The sequence below is a fragment of the Daldinia loculata genome, assembly GCF_022478755.1.
Source record: "Daldinia loculata strain CBS 113971 unplaced genomic scaffold F4817scaffold_3, whole genome shotgun sequence".
Taxonomy (NCBI): domain Eukaryota; kingdom Fungi; phylum Ascomycota; class Sordariomycetes; order Xylariales; family Hypoxylaceae; genus Daldinia; species Daldinia loculata.
The window spans coordinates 966,687-986,657 of NW_026054857.1; the positions used below are offsets into that span (position 1 = coordinate 966,687).

The 19,971-nt window shown below is 48.6% G+C and overlaps 11 protein-coding genes across 11 annotated transcripts; 3 read left to right on the forward strand and 8 right to left on the reverse strand.

Annotated features, from left to right (window-relative positions):
• Positions 1-249: 249 nt before the first annotated feature.
• On the reverse strand, positions 250-2,393 carry F4817DRAFT_136983 (Deuterolysin metalloprotease family-domain-containing protein). The gene is made up of 3 exons (XM_049297829.1): positions 1,784-2,393; positions 887-1,720; positions 250-838 (listed from the first exon to the last, which is right to left on the reverse strand). Exons 1-3 carry the CDS (start codon positions 2,034-2,036, stop codon positions 819-821), a joined length of 1,107 nt encoding a protein of 368 aa, XP_049163365.1. The 5' UTR covers positions 2,037-2,393; the 3' UTR covers positions 250-818.
• Positions 2,394-2,799: 406 nt separating this feature from the next.
• Positions 2,800-3,313, reverse strand: F4817DRAFT_356098 (Ctr copper transporter; the record flags this gene model as incomplete). The annotated part of the gene is made up of 2 exons (XM_049305748.1): positions 2,800-2,911; positions 2,970-3,313. 2 exons carry the CDS (start codon positions 3,311-3,313, stop codon positions 2,800-2,802), a joined length of 456 nt encoding a protein of 151 aa, XP_049163366.1.
• A 1,232-nt stretch (positions 3,314-4,545) lies between these two features.
• Positions 4,546-6,593, reverse strand: F4817DRAFT_311890 (ferric reductase like transmembrane component-domain-containing protein; the record flags this gene model as incomplete). Its single annotated transcript, XM_049300056.1, has 5 exons — positions 4,546-5,506; positions 5,566-5,664; positions 5,714-6,086; positions 6,156-6,406; positions 6,466-6,593. The coding sequence occupies 5 exons, from the start codon at positions 6,591-6,593 to the stop codon at positions 4,546-4,548; spliced, it is 1,812 nt and encodes a 603-aa protein (XP_049163367.1).
• A 446-nt stretch (positions 6,594-7,039) lies between these two features.
• F4817DRAFT_325071 (uncharacterized protein) lies at positions 7,040-8,160 on the reverse strand. The gene is made up of 2 exons (XM_049301717.1): positions 7,940-8,160; positions 7,040-7,891 (listed from the first exon to the last, which is right to left on the reverse strand). The coding sequence occupies exons 1-2, from the start codon at positions 8,134-8,136 to the stop codon at positions 7,585-7,587; spliced, it is 504 nt and encodes a 167-aa protein (XP_049163368.1). The 5' UTR covers positions 8,137-8,160; the 3' UTR covers positions 7,040-7,584.
• A 357-nt stretch (positions 8,161-8,517) lies between these two features.
• Positions 8,518-9,777, reverse strand: F4817DRAFT_325074 (uncharacterized protein). The gene has a single exon (XM_049301718.1). The coding sequence runs from the start codon at positions 9,392-9,394 to the stop codon at positions 9,095-9,097; it is 300 nt and encodes a 99-aa protein (XP_049163369.1). The 5' UTR covers positions 9,395-9,777; the 3' UTR covers positions 8,518-9,094.
• A 402-nt stretch (positions 9,778-10,179) lies between these two features.
• Positions 10,180-12,176, reverse strand: F4817DRAFT_325077 (uncharacterized protein). The gene is made up of 3 exons (XM_049301719.1): positions 11,752-12,176; positions 10,749-11,603; positions 10,180-10,696 (listed from the first exon to the last, which is right to left on the reverse strand). Exons 1-3 carry the CDS (start codon positions 11,752-11,754, stop codon positions 10,574-10,576), a joined length of 981 nt encoding a protein of 326 aa, XP_049163370.1. The 5' UTR covers positions 11,755-12,176; the 3' UTR covers positions 10,180-10,573.
• On the reverse strand, positions 12,151-13,738 carry F4817DRAFT_137200 (SET domain-containing protein). The gene is made up of 2 exons (XM_049297830.1): positions 13,432-13,738; positions 12,151-13,374 (listed from the first exon to the last, which is right to left on the reverse strand). The coding sequence occupies exons 1-2, from the start codon at positions 13,474-13,476 to the stop codon at positions 12,400-12,402; spliced, it is 1,020 nt and encodes a 339-aa protein (XP_049163371.1). The 5' UTR covers positions 13,477-13,738; the 3' UTR covers positions 12,151-12,399.
• F4817DRAFT_325079 (uncharacterized protein) lies at positions 13,636-15,354 on the forward strand. The gene is made up of 3 exons (XM_049301720.1): positions 13,636-14,401; positions 14,456-14,614; positions 14,680-15,354. Exons 1-3 carry the CDS (start codon positions 14,027-14,029, stop codon positions 14,806-14,808), a joined length of 663 nt encoding a protein of 220 aa, XP_049163372.1. The 5' UTR covers positions 13,636-14,026; the 3' UTR covers positions 14,809-15,354.
• A 7-nt stretch (positions 15,355-15,361) lies between these two features.
• On the forward strand, positions 15,362-16,671 carry F4817DRAFT_325080 (uncharacterized protein). Its single transcript, XM_049301721.1, has one exon. The coding sequence runs from the start codon at positions 15,746-15,748 to the stop codon at positions 16,268-16,270; it is 525 nt and encodes a 174-aa protein (XP_049163373.1). The 5' UTR covers positions 15,362-15,745; the 3' UTR covers positions 16,271-16,671.
• Positions 16,652-17,962, forward strand: F4817DRAFT_137306 (uncharacterized protein). The gene is made up of 2 exons (XM_049297831.1): positions 16,652-16,866; positions 16,930-17,962. The coding sequence occupies exons 1-2, from the start codon at positions 16,815-16,817 to the stop codon at positions 17,676-17,678; spliced, it is 801 nt and encodes a 266-aa protein (XP_049163374.1). The 5' UTR covers positions 16,652-16,814; the 3' UTR covers positions 17,679-17,962.
• Positions 17,882-19,873, reverse strand: F4817DRAFT_325084 (sphingoid long chain base kinase 4). The gene is made up of 3 exons (XM_049301722.1): positions 19,500-19,873; positions 18,354-19,435; positions 17,882-18,306 (listed from the first exon to the last, which is right to left on the reverse strand). Exons 1-3 carry the CDS (start codon positions 19,612-19,614, stop codon positions 17,956-17,958), a joined length of 1,548 nt encoding a protein of 515 aa, XP_049163375.1. The 5' UTR covers positions 19,615-19,873; the 3' UTR covers positions 17,882-17,955.
• Positions 19,874-19,971: the final 98 nt, after the last annotated feature.

Below are 19,971 nucleotides of genomic sequence, written 5' to 3' on the forward strand. Positions count from 1 at the left end.
AGATCACAACTTCGCAAACTCTTCCTCTCACGATGTCCGGGATGCGCGCCGGCATTCGTGGCGCGAGGCGTAAATAGCGTCTCCTACAAATACATTAGTATTTAACTCCGTCACGAGTAAAACTGTCCCCCCGTCACCCAGGCATCCTAGTCGGCGTGCGCGCCGCATGGTTAATACTCAAATTTCCATCACTCATATAACAATAGCAGAAATGGGTTGAGATTAGCTCATCCCGGTGTTAAGACAACAGGGGATAATCCGTATTCCCATGTCCTTGTCTCGGTCGCTAGTTATGCTTTGGACTCTCGGAGGCGAGTAGGATAAAAGACAAAGTCAATATTTAGCAAGGATATTCGTAACAGCAGAAATAGCAAGCGTATTAGATTCACCATTCACCAACCGGACCGCGATTAGCGATATCATCGAGCAGTAGATTTTGACCAGTCTAACGACTACATCAGACGTCACATTTCGTCTACGTCAGCATAAACAGCATGCTTATGATCAGTGCATAATCAGGGCATGGCCGACTATGGGCGGAATCGGCGACATGGAGTACATCTCCCCCCGGTTTGGCATCGCCGTCGGTCAGGAGTTGTGTTCGATGACTCTAACTCTCTTGGCCTTACCTATGTTTAATCTTACGTCCTCTAAGTGAGGAAATCGTCAAACCCATCTGGAAATACCTTGGATAATGATAACATAGCCACTGTCAGCGGAACCGTCAAGTTGTCGCAGGGTCTTTTAAACCAAACTAATTTAATGCCACTTATAATTTTACCTCACCAAAGTTGTAAAATGACAAAATAACATTTGATCTAACACTTCATATATACAGCTGAAATATGTTAGCATCGCTCGCACCTTAGCAGGTATAGTGTCTTACCATTAGCATAAAGCGAGTAACTGTCTGCGTTAAGCAGCGCCAGTTCAGGTGATAACGCCACGCTCTCGTTATACCCGTATACGAAGTCGTTCGTGTGCGGGCTATATACGTCTTCGCAGTGCGTCATCTCGTGTATCGTGGTCGTGGCCTGGCACTGGCGATGGCAGCCTTGGGGCAGCGCAGGAAGCGTATCGTAGAACAGCGGGCACAAGACGACGAAATCAAAATCCCATTTAGTATATGCGTTCAGAGGTCCCTCAGTCTCGCATAGTTTGTAGTAGTCGTAGCAGAAATATCGCGACGGTCCTGAATCGGTCGTCGAACACTCTTTTGCTGCCGCCGTTAGCCTGTCGACGACGGTCTGCCGCGTCGTCGATGAGTTGGTCTTGAAATACTCGACAAATCGAGAGGATGACGAGTCTGCAGCATCAGCCGCGGCTGCTAGAGCTAAGGTTTTGCAGTTGGCGAGGGCTGCGGTGCTGGCGGCTAGCTGCGTGGCGTTGCAGCCGTCTGCTACATTCGTGCGTGCTTCGAGGGGATTCAAACTCGGAAGTTTAGGGACGGCCGCGGCACTTTGAGCATCGACGTGGAGACTTATGCTGTTAGAATGGATCAATATCGCCGGGCCGGACAGCTCAGTAGACCCAGCTGCTGCTACCGGGATCAATCCCGTGGCCCTGAACGTATATGTTCCAGATTTTTCGAACTTGTGTACAGTAGCAGCTTTGACAACCGTGTCGAAAGACTCCGACGCCTTTAGTAGGCGGAAGTTCTTGGCTGCAAGAGCATCGTGCCGGATACTCGCGTGGATTCCCCTGAAAGGAGCCTCTACGCCTATGAATTATCACTATTAGCATCGTTTATACTTCATCGCCGTGTATTTCTAGGCTGTGGTACCTGATTCATCTACGACGGAGACTTTTTGGACTGGCAATACTTCGTCGAGAAGAGTACCAACTCGTAGCAGATTAAGGTCCTCGGAGCCGACGTTTTTAATAGTGGCAATTAACTCAGCAGCCTCACCCGTCGGCGAAGGAGTCAGGGTAACCTCCAGAACCGAAGCCTGTCTGCCGCGTATGGGATTTAGGATGTGGGCAGTCGTCGTCGCGGTCAGACTAGCTACAGCTAGGAGAATCTCGGTAAGCCTCATCGTGATAAACTGAACAGTGTTCCTGGTCCTCCGCAAACCAACTGCTAAAAAGCTTTCCTATCAAGCATCTGCGCCGTACGTCGTTTTATATGCGATTGACTTTCTGGTTTATTTCGATTCCTTAGTCTTTCCCAAATGAGGATTCATCTCCGAGTGGAAAAACCTCGTATTCGGTGCTGGGACGCGTTGGGGTGTTTGGCTGCGACGCTGCAAGGAGCCGGGACTGGTACATAAATATTGATATACGAGATACCATTGTAATATATCAACACGAGGAATGCGTTTACATGAAGCCGTACGTGTCAATAGCATTGTTAATACAGCCATTGTAGGTTGACTACTAGGTAAAGTTGGCTTTAACGCCGAATCATCTCGATGAGAAGTCGACTATATTCATCGTAAGTTACTCATATTTCCTCTTCTATAGTTGATTAGTAGAAAGCTGTACCTGGCTAAATTCAATGCAGATTCGCTGCTTTTGTATATACGTCAGCCTGGGAGACATTCGAGATCAGCTGTGGAAAGATACGATGAAGGAATTTCAATTTGCGGGAGTTCAAGGAATGACGAGTTCAGTAAGTAGTGCTATGTGGACCGCTCAGGGCCAGCACAGTTATAACCTTGTAGGTTTTGAATAGTTACCGTCGAAGGCAAACCAAACCATACTCAAATGAAACCTGTGTGAAACTCCCCTTCGATTCTTTCATGTTCTTCTAACCTAGCGTTTCCCTAGGGACCAAATAATAGTATGAGGCCTCTGGGATCAATGATGGTTGTCACCAGCACCAAACCGACCAGCGACGAAGGTGCCAAGGAAGATGCCTCCAAGAACAGACAGAAAATATCCCACGTTCATAGTCATCACTGCTAACATACTGTAAGGGTAATTAGACACATTGATTGGAAATAGGCCGTATAAAAAGGATGGCTTACAGCAAGTATCCGATACCTCCAATTACGACCTCGAGCAAGGCACGAAACGTCTCAGTGGCAACCTTGAACGGGTGACTATTCCACTGGGTCCTGAATTGACCACCCATTAACTCCAAGTCGCTTCTACTACCCGGGTAATCGTCCGAATCAGAAGATGAGATAGCTTTGCTATGACGATGGAGTCCCGGATTTGAGTCGAAGATGATAGATCTCAGCGCGATTAGAATGCGGTGCAGCAGAGCAAGCACAATTAGAAAGATACAAGTGCCGGCGTAAGAGCCCTGTCCCTGAGGGGTCCACGCGATTGAATAGAGAGGAGTTGTAACGCTCTGAAAGAATACCATCGCCATCTCCGCCGAGGACATCATAGACGACCCGCCCATGTCCATTCCCATATCCATCCCGTCGGTAGACGACGGCATCGAGTTCCCGCTCGTCATTGTCATCGTACCAGTCGTGGCCGCGGGGGTCGTCATTGTCATGTCGTCGTGATCCATTTTGGTTCCCGGGAACTGATATACCTAAACACTGGCAATATTCAAACGACAACGAGAAAGGTATTTAGGAATAAAACTTTAGGGTTGATTAGTTAGTAAACTGTATGCAAGCATAAAAGGACGTGAACGTTAACAAGCTATTTGAGATTGAATGGTAACGTAGTCTTGTCTATGGTGCGGGATAAGACGGACCTATTTCATACAACAAATCAACGATTGATATCGGTGATATTCCGGAGACGTTAGAGGTTCCAAAATACGGACGCTACTGATACCAACTAAGGATTCTCCAAATTGAGCGAATAGATACTTGCTCAGGTATCAAGATGTATCTATAAGATTCATCTCCAAGCATATGGGGTGGTATGGTTAAGCGTTAGCAGCGTTTGGGGGTCCGGTGTAATACGGGCGAATGATGGTATTCATTGGATTCTGTGCCCCTTCTCATACGACTTGCCATCGGTATCACATAATCACATGGTGTTAGAGGTTGCGTACTTTATTATTAGAGGCTCATAAAGTATCCAGGACCGTGGGTCAGATTTCCTGCTATGATGATTGCCTAACTGCTTCTGGAAAATATGGGATTAAAATCTGCTCAAACTCTCTCATCCCGCCCGGACCCGAGCATGGATTAGAGGGCTGGCTGGTGTTGTTACTATACCCACCCCCTTTCTCTGATGTACCTATGACAAGGTCAAGGAACGCACTACTTGAAGTTTTAGTTTTATCTCGACTAGATGACAGCTCTTGATACGGAAGTAATTGGATACGGGATATCATTCGTAACATTACAGATTATCAAGGGCAATAAACATACCCATATACACTTGTGGATTGGCTGTTAAGATAATAACTCGGCATCATTCCGTTTGTACAAAGCCTATAGCGAGCTTATTCTATTTGAACATATTATCTGGATGATATTTACGGCTATTTGGTATCGAATTTTAGGAAATAGGTTCGTACTCGTTGCACAAACGAGACGGCCTCTGTATGGTTGCTAACGGGCAAAGGCTATTACCATCTAGATAGGCAAATAGATTAGTACGCGCAGACGATTTTGAGTGATATAAGACTTACGAGAATATTTCAGAATGCAAGTAAACCTCGCGTGCGCTAGACTTCGAGCTCATAATTCGTAACTGGGCGGCTGCTGCCTCGTCTTGCACAATTTTCAAGACTTCCCGAGGACCACAAGCAGCTATGCCAACAGAAAGCCCCGACTGGCTAGTAGCATCCCTTATTATAGTCGTGATATCCGGACGCCCGGAAAATACATTAATAGGTAGGCGTCTGACCACCGGAGAGTTTCCACTAAGCTTCTCGTCAGACAATTCGGGGTCTTTAACCGTGCTGTTGCTTTTAGACTCGAGCCTCCCAGTTTGGTATATGGAGATGTCGATATCGTCAGGTACCATATCGACGCCGTTCTCCTCTAGATGTTGTACTATTGCCTCCTCGTACCACCGCGGTAGCTGCGTATCCCTTGTGGCCATAACAACTTGTATCTTTGTGCAAGGCTTCTTATTGCCAGCACGTTGATTCCAAGCCGACCGAAGAAGACTTTCCAGCACGAACGGTAGGGAGAGGCCAGCACCGGCGCCACAAGCGATGACGAGGTTATAATCGTACGTGGATAGGGATCTTCCTTGAACCCCTCCGTACGGCCCATCTAGCAAAACCGGAACGCTGAAACCCGGTCGCAACGCAGCAGCCTTGGCTAAACGACCTGTGAGCCCACCTCTAGGTTGTACGTAAAATATGAGCTTTGACTGTCCGCCACTCTCTCCTACAACAGGTAAACTGCATATAGTAAAGGGGTGAGCCGTAAAGGCGTGCATTCCCATATGAACGAAACGAAGGAACATATGCTGACCCGGCCGCCACGTTGTATCGATAGGAATCGTCACCTTCAAAGCTAGATCCGAAACCATAGTGAAGCTAGCACGATTGGATACTCCGAATTCGAAGTAGGTGCGAATTTGAGGGTAGAGGAAAGAGAGCGTGTAGAGGACTCCGGTCGCGATGAAGTAATCCCTAAAATGGTGAGATCAATTAGCTCTTCGCAACAAGCCAACAAGCTTAGGCGAACTCACCAGGAACTCAACCGAAAGTCGCAGTGAAGAAAGAAGAACACCACAAATATTGCCGCTGCTAAATAATGCGTTAATTTGAAGAATTCGTAGAATCGATCCCTATTTCTCATGAGCCTCAACCATTTACCGTTCAGAACAAACAGCTTACCTGATAAACCGGAGTGAAAAGACTTGTAGATAGGCTTGTGCGATCAATGCGACAACTCCTGTCCAGTATACAACGCTGGTATTCCACACGGTGACCATGTCTCCTTTCCAGATATGAAAGACGATGAACGGAAAGGTATGTACAAGAGCGAGGGCGAACATAGCCCATCCGACCCAGTTGTGGAATATGATAAGACGCTCGTGAGAAACCCCTGTCAAGGAAGCGATCAGGTTGGATTTAGTCGGAAGGATCATCATGAATGGTAAACAGGCCAGAGCCATCCAACCGGTTCTAGTCGCGATAGGAGGCGAACTTCCATAACTAAGCGTTCGCGTGTTTGGCCAGTAATACGGCTTTGGACCTAGCGTCATCGCTACTCAAATACGTATCAGCCGGTAAGTCGAGAGGTTCGTGATAGCCTTCATAACGGATGTGGACTTACACAAGAAGAAAACGGCGCCGGAAATCAGCAGGAAGATAATTCCTAAAGCCGGAGTATGCCATCGTATTGCAGAAACATCGTAGCGGCGATATGATAGAAATCGAAAGCTAGCTATTAGCTTCCGCCACCACGTCTTTTCTCTAAGAGACGTAGGAGCAAGTCGTTGGGCGTAAAATCCAATAAAGCAAACGCCAACGACCGCCACGAAGAAGTAGATCGTCCCGAGAGCATATACATGATCTGCATGGTACCTGAGAACTCAACTTAGCCGATCGAAACGTGATACGTGACGAAAGTATACGGAACATACCAATATCTCCAGTAGCCACCGCGATATTCACATTGCGCCGGTGTAAGCTTGCACGTGTCCTCGCGAGACGAGTGAAGCATTACTGGCTGGTCCAGCCATGGTGTCCCTGACATATGCCCGTGGTCCATATTTCCTATCCGATTTCAAAGCAGACACGTAGTTCAGTTTGGGCGTCGGGGAAAAAGCGACATGATTGCAAAATAGTTCCTGTAGGACACTGCGATTTATGTAATACAGTCTTCTTGCCTCGTTCGAGTTCCGTCTTGCTGCCGAGGGGCTAATGGGAGCCAGTAGGCCTACAGAAAAGGTTCAAGGTTATCCCTAGTCGCATAATGGGCTAGTTCCGTACAAACAGCCAATCAGTTCACACTTAATACAGATATTTGTCTCATATATTCTCGCGTTGAGTACATATTGACTCTGGAATCACGACGTAAGGACTTAATGGGAGCTAGAGGGGGGTGAACGTAACAGCCACCCTACATCTGCAACGGACCTTTGCAGGGATACTAGGTGCGGGTACAATTTCGCCCACGTTGTGATGTGTCGGAAAGATTCATCAATAGCGGTTTGCGGTAAAGGTACATGCTCAGCTGCAAGATTAATAACTTGCTCGTGAGCAGTTTGACACGACCGGGCAAAGCTTGGTGTTTTGCTTGGCAGATAGACACAGGATTTACTTTGATGTTATAGAGGGACGTTCATTGGGTAACTAAACGTAACGATCGTGTTCATTTACTGATTTACGGGAAAAGAAATTTATAATGTCCTGAATTGCTCTAACAGTTCATGGGCAGGGAACGCCAGAGTTCTAAGCAACGCCGTAAACCTCCAGTAATACTCCTATTAGTATTTCGTTGATATTATGAAACATTCTGCTATGTTGTCCTACTTTATGAATCCTACCATTCTATTCTCGTATGACCAATTCCTAGTTCAACTTTCCTTTTTCCCTAGACTGGTACGTATTTTGTTTCCGCGTCGCAAACTATTTCAAAGTGTCCCCAATAATAGGCTAGACGAAGGATAGAAAAAACAGACCGTACAAAGAAGAATGACCTAGGGTATTGTAACGTTCAGTTTGGTTTAGCATTCGTCGGAAAATATTTGGTAACGAACTCACAGCGACAGAACCGAGAAGAGGAAGCAGGTCCTAGGAAGTAGGCAATCTCCAACTATCATCGAATTCAATGTACCACAGCTCTCTATATGCCAGGGTGTTACTATGAGATGATCTGGGCGTGTGAGATCGTTGGAGCATTGTGCGGCAACACTGTAAATCCAGAAACCCGACAACATTATATCATCCAGAGTGTCAAACAGACACGAGTAGGCAGTGACAGTGTTGAAATAGGCCAACATAAGCCGGGCCATACATGTAACCGTAGCAAGCACAGAAATCGCCAGATTAGATTCGCTTAGTCTCCTAATACCTAGTCAGTTTGAAGTAATGTCTTGGAATATTGAGACTCACTGTTGTTGAGATCTGGAATTCCAACTGTTTTGACCGCCGACTTCCCACGACGACGCTTTTCTGAGCTTCTCTAGGTATGCAAGACACATCAGTAACATAGTGATCAAGACAAGTACTATCTCAGCTGTAAGGGAGATAGTCCGAGGTAGGCTCGCGTAGACAACTCGATGCTTCATATTTCCCCTTTGAGTATTCATAAGCCCATCAACAGTTATAGAGGGTAGTAAATAGTTACCTAGCTAACTCAAGGGTTATATACATCAATGTTTCCTATTCGTGTGCTGTACGTATTATAGGCGAGAGTAGGTTTGAGCAAGTTTACCAGGAGTAATCTTCCAAGAATCGACTGGAACCGCCGATGGATCATACGAGCCAATCTCTCCATAATTCTCCCAGTCTGCAGTTCCTAGATCTATATGTTTACGAATTCAAAACTACCTAGGTAATCAATATCCCGGATTCTCCATTGGGCAAGTATCAGTAGTCTGGGCAATTTGCCTCTAAGGATAAGTTGGAGACCGTTGCAACTCTAGATATTGGATTCGCCTGTCTCTCTAGTATAGGTAGGGTATAGCAGTATTCTCCTATGTATTACGTGAAGGGTTCCAACGTATCGGCTTGGCTAGATATGTACACGGATAGACTAGCAAGCTCACCTAAATCACGTCCTATTCCAAGAGAGGTCCCGGCCAATCTGGATGGGTACTCAGCTCTATGACGGTTTTATAATTTTACCGGACCAAAACCATATAACATATTTGCTTTTTAGTACCTCATCTCAGCTAACACCGTCTCCATGTCCAGGCCCATTTCTCGCTGACAGTTGAATTCTTTCCTCCGCCAAAATACCCGTACGAGGCGCTATTCGGCGAAGCGATCTTGTACACGGAGACCAAATAGCGCTTTCTTTCGGGATACTCGCGTGGATCGTAATATCACGAGCGAGGCTCGAGTTTGAAGGGCTCGTCACGGTTTGTGCCGTAGAGATCTAAAATCGAACATTGCATTAGTCTCGACATAAAATAGCAAAGGAGTCAGGGTTGAGAAGTACGCCGCGTACCGTATTTGCCGCATTTTGGCTATAGTACGTGGTGATGTATTGCGTCAATTTCACTTCTGGTTCCAACTCTATGTGGCCCCTAGTCCAAACGTCTTTCAGCGCAACTTGCCAGCCGGGTTCACCTCCTTCATGTGAGCTTGACAATTGACAGACTTCGGTTTGCTTCCGCCGTAAGAAGCCGCGAAGTCCGGGAGGGTAAACGCAAAGTGTTGCCACCCGCCCGAAACCTGCTTCTTTCCGCCATCTTGAGGGCAGCCATTGCCGGAAAAGGAGACGGACTGTATAGTTGGTGGTGAGAACGGAGCTTCCGAAGCGTCGGGAAACGTCATAAGCTTCTGCGGCGCAGCTGTGGAGCAGGCCGCGAAGAATAGTATAAATGGACCGGCGAGACGCATGTTATCGTTGGATAACCTTTAAAGCAACGTTGGCTTTCAAGAGGTCTATATGGTATCAGCCAAACTTATAGTATGGATATACAAACGTTGGCTTACAACACCAGACACCTTTATATTTACGCCCCCAGCACTCTCGTCAGTGTAATCACCGTATAATGGCGCCACTAGTAATATACAAATGGACAAGCGACTTGATTGATTGGTTTCTATACATGGTATTCCTCCGATATTCTAGGATTCGAGCTCTAGATCACGACCCGAACGACTTTAGCCATATTAACTACATAGAATCATATTCCGAAAACCTGGTAAAGACCCGCTTACTTAGATCTCTTGGGGTCTAGAATAGATCAAAATAGAAATAGGGTCTGTCTTATCATAAATCCCGGTTGCCGGGTAATAACATATATAGCCCACCTTGCTCCAGCGAGATATGATGACATGCGAGGTATACATTTGACACTCTTAAAACTTGCTTTCAAGTCCTATATCTTTCAATGCAAATTTTACGTTCCATATACCATAAAGTGGCTCGATGCTGAACTGCCCTGGTAACTACAGCCAACATTGTGGATGATATCGAAAATGCCGGAAAGGCGGAATAGCAACCAGTCAGCTACTGGTAATTTCTAAAATAAACCAGGCCACTTCAATCAACCACATTGGCATACGCAGTCTCAGACGTAACTGCGCGGATCAATCCCATAGTTATGATTAGATCCCTATCGCTACTTCATTGATGATTCCGATTCGCGGGGATAAGCGTAACATAATTGCGTCAAGTAGACATGTTGCGATGAATGGACATCAGTCACAATTAAGATGCATTATATATATCGCAGTACTCGACTCCAACTCGAGTCTTGACAGTAGGTATTAGCTTTCCCAAACAAAGCCCCGTTACCCTTATCAATTCGAAGGATTCGTTATAATTACACCAAACTCCAACAGCCCACCACATGCCAACACAGTTAGGCACAAAATATTGGGGTATTATCCAGAATCCGATGTAGAATAGTGGTAAAGTAAGGAACATAAACGTCAGGAGAATCCAAGGATTGACGCTCCAACAATGGGTATTTGGAATCCAAATTAGGCATTGCGGATTCGGATCCACGGAGGTGGATGAGCGTTGGTGGTGTGAGTACGTATAGGACAGCACAGCGCCGGTACCTGTCGCTACCGGTTGAACACTAGAGCGTTTACTACATGGCCCTTCTTCCAGCCCTGGCTCTGCAGCGACGAGTTCTCCTTAAGGATTTTGCCCATGTAGGCTACGCGGACGCGTCTTGTGGAAGGTAGCTATGCTAGATTGTTAGAAGCCACACTTACGACAGAAAGAGGAACGACTTACCCCGGATTCTTCGGCTACCCTCTTAGCAAAAACTCTCACGCTTTCATCAACACCAACACTAATGACCACATCTGGTAAATTCTCGCTAAGTCTAGCACGAACTTTGACCATGTTCTTGATATTAGCGACACCTTTCCCCTTCTCCTCCCTCCGTCGCAAAGCTTCATCTTCGTCCAACTCCTCTTCGCTATCTTCCTCGCCAGCCAACTCGCCGTCTCCTTTCCGCCTCGCGTCGCCATTGTTTCTCTGAGCGCCGTTTTCTTCGGTCACATTCACGGGATCGCACACGATCCATTCCGGCAACGCGTAGTAATTTCCTAGCGAATCGTACACCCCGTTCGATAAGTCGCCTGTGGGTAGGGTGACTTCGGCTGCCTTCAGCATGCTCTGCGCCGTGGCTATCCCATCTGTCCCGTCATCGTCTTCCCGCTCGCCGCCAGTCGCGCGAACCAAATCCGCCTCCCATAGAACTTCTAGCGCCGCCTTCAAGACCTGCCACACCTCAGCGCGCCCGGTGACTCGCGTATCGAAAAAGTCGGCTCGCTCCGTATCTAACTGGGAACGGGTCCATGACCGATCGCGCGCGACCCACTCGTGTCGCCGCAGGGGCTTGTCTATATGTTGCGACAGCGGCCGCCGACAGCTACGCCTATGGTGGGAATGGGTATGCGACTGCTGCGGATGAGGCGACTGTGCTGGTTGGTGAGAGCGGGAGTCGGCACGCGAAACCGGCTGACTGTCGTCTGTAGCCGAGGGGTGCAACGGCGGGGAATTGATGGCGCGCGCAGAGGGTGATGCGGCGCTGCCACCCGGATAAGGGGCGTTGGGGCCGGCGGGCCTTGAGAAGCAGCAACCCTAAGAAACCAATCGTTAGCCAAAGATCGAGAAGACATGGCTGGTGGCGCTTTCTTGAAACCACCATACGCGCTTCTTAGAAAGCTTTCGGGGATTGTCGGACTACGCGGGGATAATAGTAGAAGAAGTGCATTTTCAGCGACAGTACCATTGTGCGCTTTTGGGAACTGGTGCCCACTTTGGACAGTGATAGGACACACCGGGCGAAGATGACCGTTTCAACGCATTGTCTTTTCTCTTTCTAGCTGCGATAATCTTCGAAGGGCGATTCGGGTCTCGATCGTCGGCGGACGCTAGTCTGAGGGATTACGTGCCGGAGGTTTGGGATAGGTATGTAGTTGCTCAAGGATAGGTTGATTGATGAGGCTCAGCAACGAAATATGGGGTGGATCGACAAATGGACTAGGTAAATTACGAATTGATCTGAGATACCGCCAAGCATTTCCCCGCTAACCTTATTATTATTAGCAACCATGCAGCCATGTCAACCATGTCAACCTGTCACATGGAATTCATATTAATCCATCAATCAATTGATTGCATTATTTCGGTATTTTGTAGGATCTTGCAAACGAGTGACATGTACTGCATTGGAATGTCTGTATTCTTGTGATATGTAGCCACGTGGTATGTTCGTCATTGTCTGATCTTGTATTTCTCTGATGGCTATCTTGTAAATAACCCGAGCCAGTCGTACCGGTGAACGGGGTGCTACACCCAACGGCATAAGGCAGGTAGTAACTTACTATTCACCTCACCAACGGCATACTTAGTAGCCCTCGTCATACCTATATCGTCACCAGAGGTAACCTCTACAACCTTTGCTTCCACACAAACAACGTGTCATATCTTTCTGCTTCTCCGGATCTAGAGCATCTTTTTCTGAATCATCCACCCCGTCCACATAATCAAACGTTAGCTCTTCGCCCCTGGGTATGTCTCTGAGCGCAAACAATGCCAGGTCGTGTAGATGCTTGTCCGCATGGTCCCCTACCCGAGCAAAGATGCGCATGTTCGGCTCGCAAGAGTGATTGACAAATCTGGTCGGGCCGGACATGAACTCACCGTCTACTTCTAACGGGGCTCCGCGCAGGCGGTCGTCGTAAGAGTCCGGGTCGGAGAACTTATCGAGCGCGAAGAGGTATACGTCTTTGCGCTGCGCAATGTGCGACTCCGCCCGCCGACGGTTGGCCTCTTCGGCGGTAATGATCTCGCCCATATACTTGTCGATGAACTGGCCTCTCTTAATGTCCACGGTGCTTCGCACGCCCCAGCCGCGGTTCTTGGTCCTAAAAATCTGCAACGGGATCTGGCGACCTCTTTCCACGACTCGGTTTGGGCAGTACGGACCGCAAGCGCAGCTCTCGTGGCATTCGTAGATGGGGTCGCGCGATGCGAGGATCTTGGAACGTAGTCGGCCCGCCCTAGCGCCGTGGCTATGATATGCGTAGACTTTCTTGTGAGGTTTCGCACCGTAGGTATCGTAGAGGTCTTCGTCGTCGGAACTATCGTCCTCGACATCTTGAAGACAATTGCACGTATTGTATTGGCAGTCCTCCGAATCGACGCACTCGCAACCGGTAAGGAACTCTCTCTTAGTTGGTTCTACACCTTTTCCGAGAACCGACCTGTCCATGAAACGGAAATCGGGGTCGAGCACGGCATCATCCTCGGTATTAATGATGGTGATCGGGAACCGAGTATGCGTCGCGAACGAACGGATCTGGCAGAAGTGGCAACGTAGCTTCTCGCTTTCTAGTTTTTCGTCGCCCTAATATTTCCGTCTGTTTAGCGTGAATATCTCTTTGCGATTGGGGATTCGACTAACCGCATCGCCGTGAAAAAAGAAATGAGGCCGCGTATACTCTTCCATCTTGGGCCAGCGACAAAAATACGGTTCACCGAAAATCAAGTGCCTTATGACGATAGCCAGGAAATTCCATGGCTTGGCCTGACGAAAAGAGCGCACCCTGATTCCTTAGGATAGGTATCGTTGGACACAAAAATAAGGTGGACAACGCGACCGACGCGTAGGTAGAATTACGTTATGTGGGTTTCTTAATTGGTTATTACGATAAGCGATCCGAGTTTATTTATATATCCGAGTTTAATATTCAAGGATAGGTATTGTACGACTCGAGGTCTCGGCTATCTCGAGGTTGACATAAAGTTTTCACTAGATTATTAGCACACCGCTAATGCCCTGACTAGCTTAAGTACCTACCTATAACTATAATGGTAAGGGTTTTATCCCGCCAGTGCTTTCTGGCAAACGGGTTGACCGCTCGTCCCGCATTACATACGACTTCAACGATCGGCTGCTTGTCGAAGTGATCTGGCAAGGTTCAACTACTCAAATACGCACGCGCATCAAGTAAACTGTCCGACGGATACCAAATCATACAAAACCTTGGGTTAGGCCAATGGCTACGCAAGCCGAACCTCAGTCCTTCCAGGACCGCGCATTTTTCCCTTCCTTTCGCGACTGCCCGCTAGAGCACGCCTGGGACGACCGGTATCTTGTCGAGTATGGCGAAACCGCTGGTGTAAACCGCAAACACTGGTGCCTCTTAGGAGATATTATCCAGGCCGACACTATGATCCGCCCGCGTATCGTAGCAAAGGATCACAAGGGTGATCGGTTTGTTGTCGCATTCTACCCCGACGATCCAGACGATATGCCCCGTCTACTAAAGGACTTCAAGGTGGGCAATACCATTGCTATCTTCTACCCGTTAGTTCACCGATTCCTCGACGGAAGCGTCGGCGTGAGAATCGAAGACTCCGACGAGGTTCTAGTGAGTTCCTTTTACCTACGCATCGGATTGCTACCCGTACGCTAACCTCGGTAGATCATTCCTCTCGGGTTCAAAGACGTCATCAAGATGAACGAACAGGTCCTCAAGTACACGGTCGCGGAAGGAACCCAACGGAAATGCCACGGTTGCGATGACGTAAAGGTGAATGTCAACGCCTGCGCAAGATGTACGCTCTTCTACTACTGCAACAGGGTACGTGGTCATTCGAATCCCATTTCGGTAGGGACGAGCTCGGTAACGTACTGACTGCTAAACAGGACTGCCAAGCGAAGGCGTGGAGCGAGAAAGAGCATAAGAAATTCTGCAAGACGCTCAGCCGAAAGGATATCAAACTCATGCACTTTCTAAAATACGAAACCTACGACGGGTCTATTTCCTTTAAGTAAACCGTAGCAGGTCGATGCGTAGAGTACTAGCTTCCTGGTCTCGTGTTTGCTATTAACAGCCCACTTAACTTCCAAACGAGAAGATCATATTCTGCAGAACGATGGAAGATTTGAGTCTTGTTTCTCCAGTACTGACGTGGAAGTACTCCTAAAGACGGATAGCTAGCGACAATCCCGGTCAACGTATAGCCCATTTGCAGCATTTGCTCGTTTTTACAAGTAGACATACGATATGGTAAGTATTAGTAAAGATCGACCTTTTGTAAGGGCGCGCAGATCAAAAAGTATGGTGATTTTATCTATTTTCCTTCTTAGCACAGGGGATACCCTCCTCATATACGACTGCTGCCTAGCGACTTCTTCTGATGTCGCTATTATCTTTTGACGTTTGGTGACCAAGGTCTTACGGCCGAGGGGAGTTCAAGTAGACCAGTAATCCCTCGTTATTCACTAACCTGTATTCTAAAAGCTATCTCGTAGTTAACGCTGTCATTGAAATGAAGACCTTGTCACTTTAAAGATGGACAAAATTATGGTATATCACTGAAATAATTCCATGCCACTATTCGGATGAAGTAACGAGGTAACATAATTTTAGAGACTGACTCGAATAGGGATTCACCGTACTGCTGTCTCGTTATACCAAGAGGAGTCATGCTCTTCTGCGATCCACGCCTTCAACACCTCTACTAACCCTACGTTAATTTCTATTTAAACCTCGTACTTTTCTAGACCTTCTGGTTTGTAGCACGTAGTATATCGATATTGGCCATAACCCTTCGCGACACCCGGTCTCGAGAAGCTCGTCGATTCCCATCAACCTCATTTCGCAATCTGCAAGTGCAACTCTTTCCTATCTCCTAGAGTTCCTTCGTTGGGTTACCATTCGATAAACTTACCATACTCCTATCGGGTATTACCATACCTGTCTGGCACTATGGGGGCCGGCTTTGTGGCATGTATCATCGCTTTTCCCATCACCCTCTTAGGCCTCGAAGCAGGTGGATACTCGTACTTTGCCGCGTTTGTCCACAATGAGCTAACTCCATACTTTACGGAGCATGGTATGGAGGCTCAGCTGAACGATTCCCGTCTTGTGTTCACGTACCTCCTTATCTCGGCCATCTTTCTCTGGTGTTCGGTCTTGAGCATGATGCTGGGCTTGTGCTGCGGAACTGGGCGCGACTCGTACGGCCGCGAGCGCTCCGGGTTTACCTGCGGATCTGGCTTGAGAGTAATCATATCCTGCGCCTTCATGCTCGCTATGATCATCCTGGCAAGTCTGACAGTGCAACACGTCTGGGAATGGTGGCAATACTTCGAGGCGAACAACCTACATCATTTCGCGAGTAACTGTCACGGCTTGGCGGGGATGATCCTCGCGGTTCTCGTTCTTACTATGATAACCCTTATCACTACGACTTTGTTGTACGCCTGCGATTCTGAACGGCTACCCCGGTAATAGGCATATGTCAAGATTGGGAGTTGGGGGACTGGTGGTCGGCATTCTTTGAAATTTGCTAGTCATCTGTAGACCCTGGGTTGGGAAGGTAAAGCGTTCGTCTGCTTGGCTGTTCCCATCCCGTTAGATACTCTAATGAATTGACGATATCTTATGCGCTGTTTATGAGAATCGGTAAACCTATTAAGCAATCATTAAAGTGCTTGAACTCCATAGGCTATGCTGAAATATTAAAGAACATGAACATGATGTTGTCAGGGCATAGCATTGATTTCTTGCATGTACATGCATATATGTACCTAGGCACCTAATGTACCTAGGTACGGAATACACTCAGGTCCCGGCCCCACTTAGCTCCCACGTTCCACTACGGTGGGACAACTATTTTTTCCCTTTATCTTTTATCAGCTTCATTTTTTATCGTCCATGTCGTCACAGCCAATAGGTAAAAATTGATCGGCAGAATAATTCACGCCAAACTCACTCGCGATCGTGTTATAGGATACCTCCTAGCAGACGCCGAATACCCTATACTCCGACCACAATGGCAGCCGACGAGCGGAACATGCCCTTCATAAAACACCTTGCATCCAGTGGTTAGTTCCTGTTTCCCTCAAGCCCGATAGAGGCACTAGAAGCTGACATTTGACCAACAAAAGATCGTAAAATACGAACCTCAGCCCTCGGTACCCTCCGCACGTTCCTTACGGCGCCTACCACCGCCCGGAAGCTGACAGACCTCGATTATCTAAAACTATGGAAAGGTCTATTCTATAGCGTATGGATGTGCGATCGGCCCATCCCGCAGCAGAACTTGTGCGCCGATCTCGCCGGCCTCCTAGCTACCCTTCCTACGCCGAGCGATAACGAGTGCGCCGTAGTAATTCCGTTCCTCCGCGCCTTCTGGGCTACTCTCTCCCGCGAATGGACTGCCATTGACGTTTTGCGCATGGAGAAATACTTGTTGTTGGTGAGGCGCGTATTTGGTGCTAGTCTGGCTTGGGCGGGCGACGGGACGAAAGGGAAGAAAGGCGAGCAGTTGGCCGGTACACGCGCAGACGGCATGCTTCGGCTGCTAGAGGAATGGCCCCTCGAAAAGACGGGCGACCTATCCAAAGTGCCTGTCGGCTTGCGACTTCACGTGCTGGATATATGGGTCGACGAAGCAGAGAAACTGGAGCTGCTGGCGAACGAAGGCGACGAGAGCGCCAAGGACTGCGGCACGTTTCTGGACAGGTTGCGGACTATCGTGGAGGTGCAATCCAAGTCTACTTGCCAACCTGTGCGATCTAGAGCTAAGGAATCTCTGTCCGACGAGAGGTTACCGTGGAATAGAGTTACCTCGTCGGAGGAAGAGACGGATGTTGACAAGGGCGATGGGGACAGCTGGGACGGATTCGACGACTGAGTCGCAAACTTCGGTTTATCCGCTGCCGGGAATGCGAACGCGGTAGGGTTTGGAGTTCGGGCGTTTATGCGGATGGACATATCCAGGGTTAACGCATTGCCTCGGGAATCGAAACATTTTGTTCAAGACCACTAAAGTCCTATATTAATAAACATACCTAAGGCGCCGCACAAGTCGTGCGCGTATTGCTCAAAGACTAATTTACATATCTACTTCTACGCTGGGGGTATCACATAACAACCTGCTCGTTGCTCTTTTCCGTACGCGCGCCTCAAGTTTATACAATGGCTTTCTCCCAGCCAGCCGGGCCGGCTGCTTCGTACCTCCCATTCTTCGACAATACGGTGCCCAATCCTTGGTGGATCTCAACCTGGAACGGCTCAAATGGGACGTGCTCGCCGTCGATGCTAATGTAGCCGTCTTTCTGATTGCGAGGTGTGAAACGATAGGCCACAACTTTCCGGTACGATACGTGAGGGTTGTCAAACAACCGACCGTTCTCGACCGACGTTAGCAACTCGAGATACTTGGCCGCCGAGATATCGCCGTCGTTGAACACAACATCCATCATCCCGTCGTTGGGGCACGCCGCCGTAAAGAAGTTCGCATCCGGCGCCATCCACGCCATCTGTCTAGAGTTAGAGACCGAGATAACGGAAACGTTCGTCTACTCACATTTCCGCAATAGAAATTTCCGAGCTTGTCATACGAAGCCGTCTCCCAGTCGTCGGGGATTTTGTCATTTACCGTCCCGAATCTTAACGGCGGTAGACCCTCTCCCGAATCCGTCTCGCTCGAGGTAGACTCGCCCGCCAACGATGCTTCCCTCGTAACGCCGTTCTCCCTCCGCGTAGTATGGTCGCATCCGTTGCGCTCGCGCTTGTAGTGCGCTTTGATATCCGCCTTCTCCGGGATCTCTACTTTCATCGATATGTCGCACGGGTACAGCTTCTTGCTGAATATCCTCTGCACGAGGCCGACGTTAAACCGCGCGGCGCCCAACCAACGCATGTTTTCCGTTCCCAAGTCGCATTCCGCTATAATGCCGACCGACTGGCTCAGAAAGCTGAGCATCCGCTTATCCCCCTGCGTAACGCTCATCAGATCCATCGGCATTCTTACCCCCTTGACGATGGCGAGCGCCGCGAAGCTCGGCCGGTGCGTGCCGTTCAAGTTACAACTCATCGCGTTTCCGCTGCCGCATGGTATATGCGCTATAGCCACCTGGCGCAAGGCTTTACGCGCGTCGGGTCGTTTCCCCAAGCCGTTTATGCACTCGTACGGCAACCCATCACCCGAGCAAGGGATTACGATGTCGTACGCATCGATATCGAGCCGTTCGCAGATTCCGACCGCCTCGCCCGAGAATTTTGTCCGCACCACGTCTAGCGACATGCGAGCCGCCTCGAATAGCGGCTTTACGTCGTGTTCCCACGTCTTATCGGCACCTCCGGGTCCCGCATGCGGGTTGACCAATACTTTGGCCCGCTTGTTGCGCTGAGCCGTCCCGTACGCCCGTTCAAGAACCACGCCAACCCACGCGTCTACCACACCGGGGACGGTCTCGCCGAGCGCGTAGGACAACTTGACGGCGCGGAGGTGTTTCTTGGATATCGGGTCCGCATAGTCAACGATCAAGTGTTCGGCGACGACCTCCGCCCAGAGGACATTATAAAGAGGAATCAAAAATTCGGCAGGAGCACTACCCACGGCAATGCCGCAGAGCTTCTTTCGGTGTCGCTTGGTTTGGTTTTTGTCTAGAGCACCACGAAGACACGTTAGCTCTAGCTAGGCGACTCGCTGCTTGATGGTATGAAACACCTTTGACGATTAACGAATTACTTGTTAGGGATAAAGAGACACCCTTGGCGAGGAGTAGAACATCCTTTGCGGCTGGCTGAGCGGGAGCTGCGGCAACGGGGGCAGCTTCAGCCATTGGTGGATTTAGAGTTATAGCGAGCGACGAAAGTTAGAACGAGAAGACAAAAGAATCTATATTGATGCGAGAATATCGACGCGACTTTCGTAGTCAGTTTACTCGTAACATGGCAATTTGGGAATTATTGGTAACGCTACCTAGGTAGGCAGCTAGGTCAATGAAGGCAGCAGATGTCAGGAACCGTATGCAGACCCCTGGTTCACGGAATCTGCAACCTGCCGGGATACCGAAGATGAAGATTCTGCTGTGATTGGACAATTCAATGTCTTTAAATTACAGTTGCTATTCTCCAAATTGTACTGTGTGCCACGTGCGGACCCTGACGTATTAGCTTAAGGTTACTTGTATTCGTAG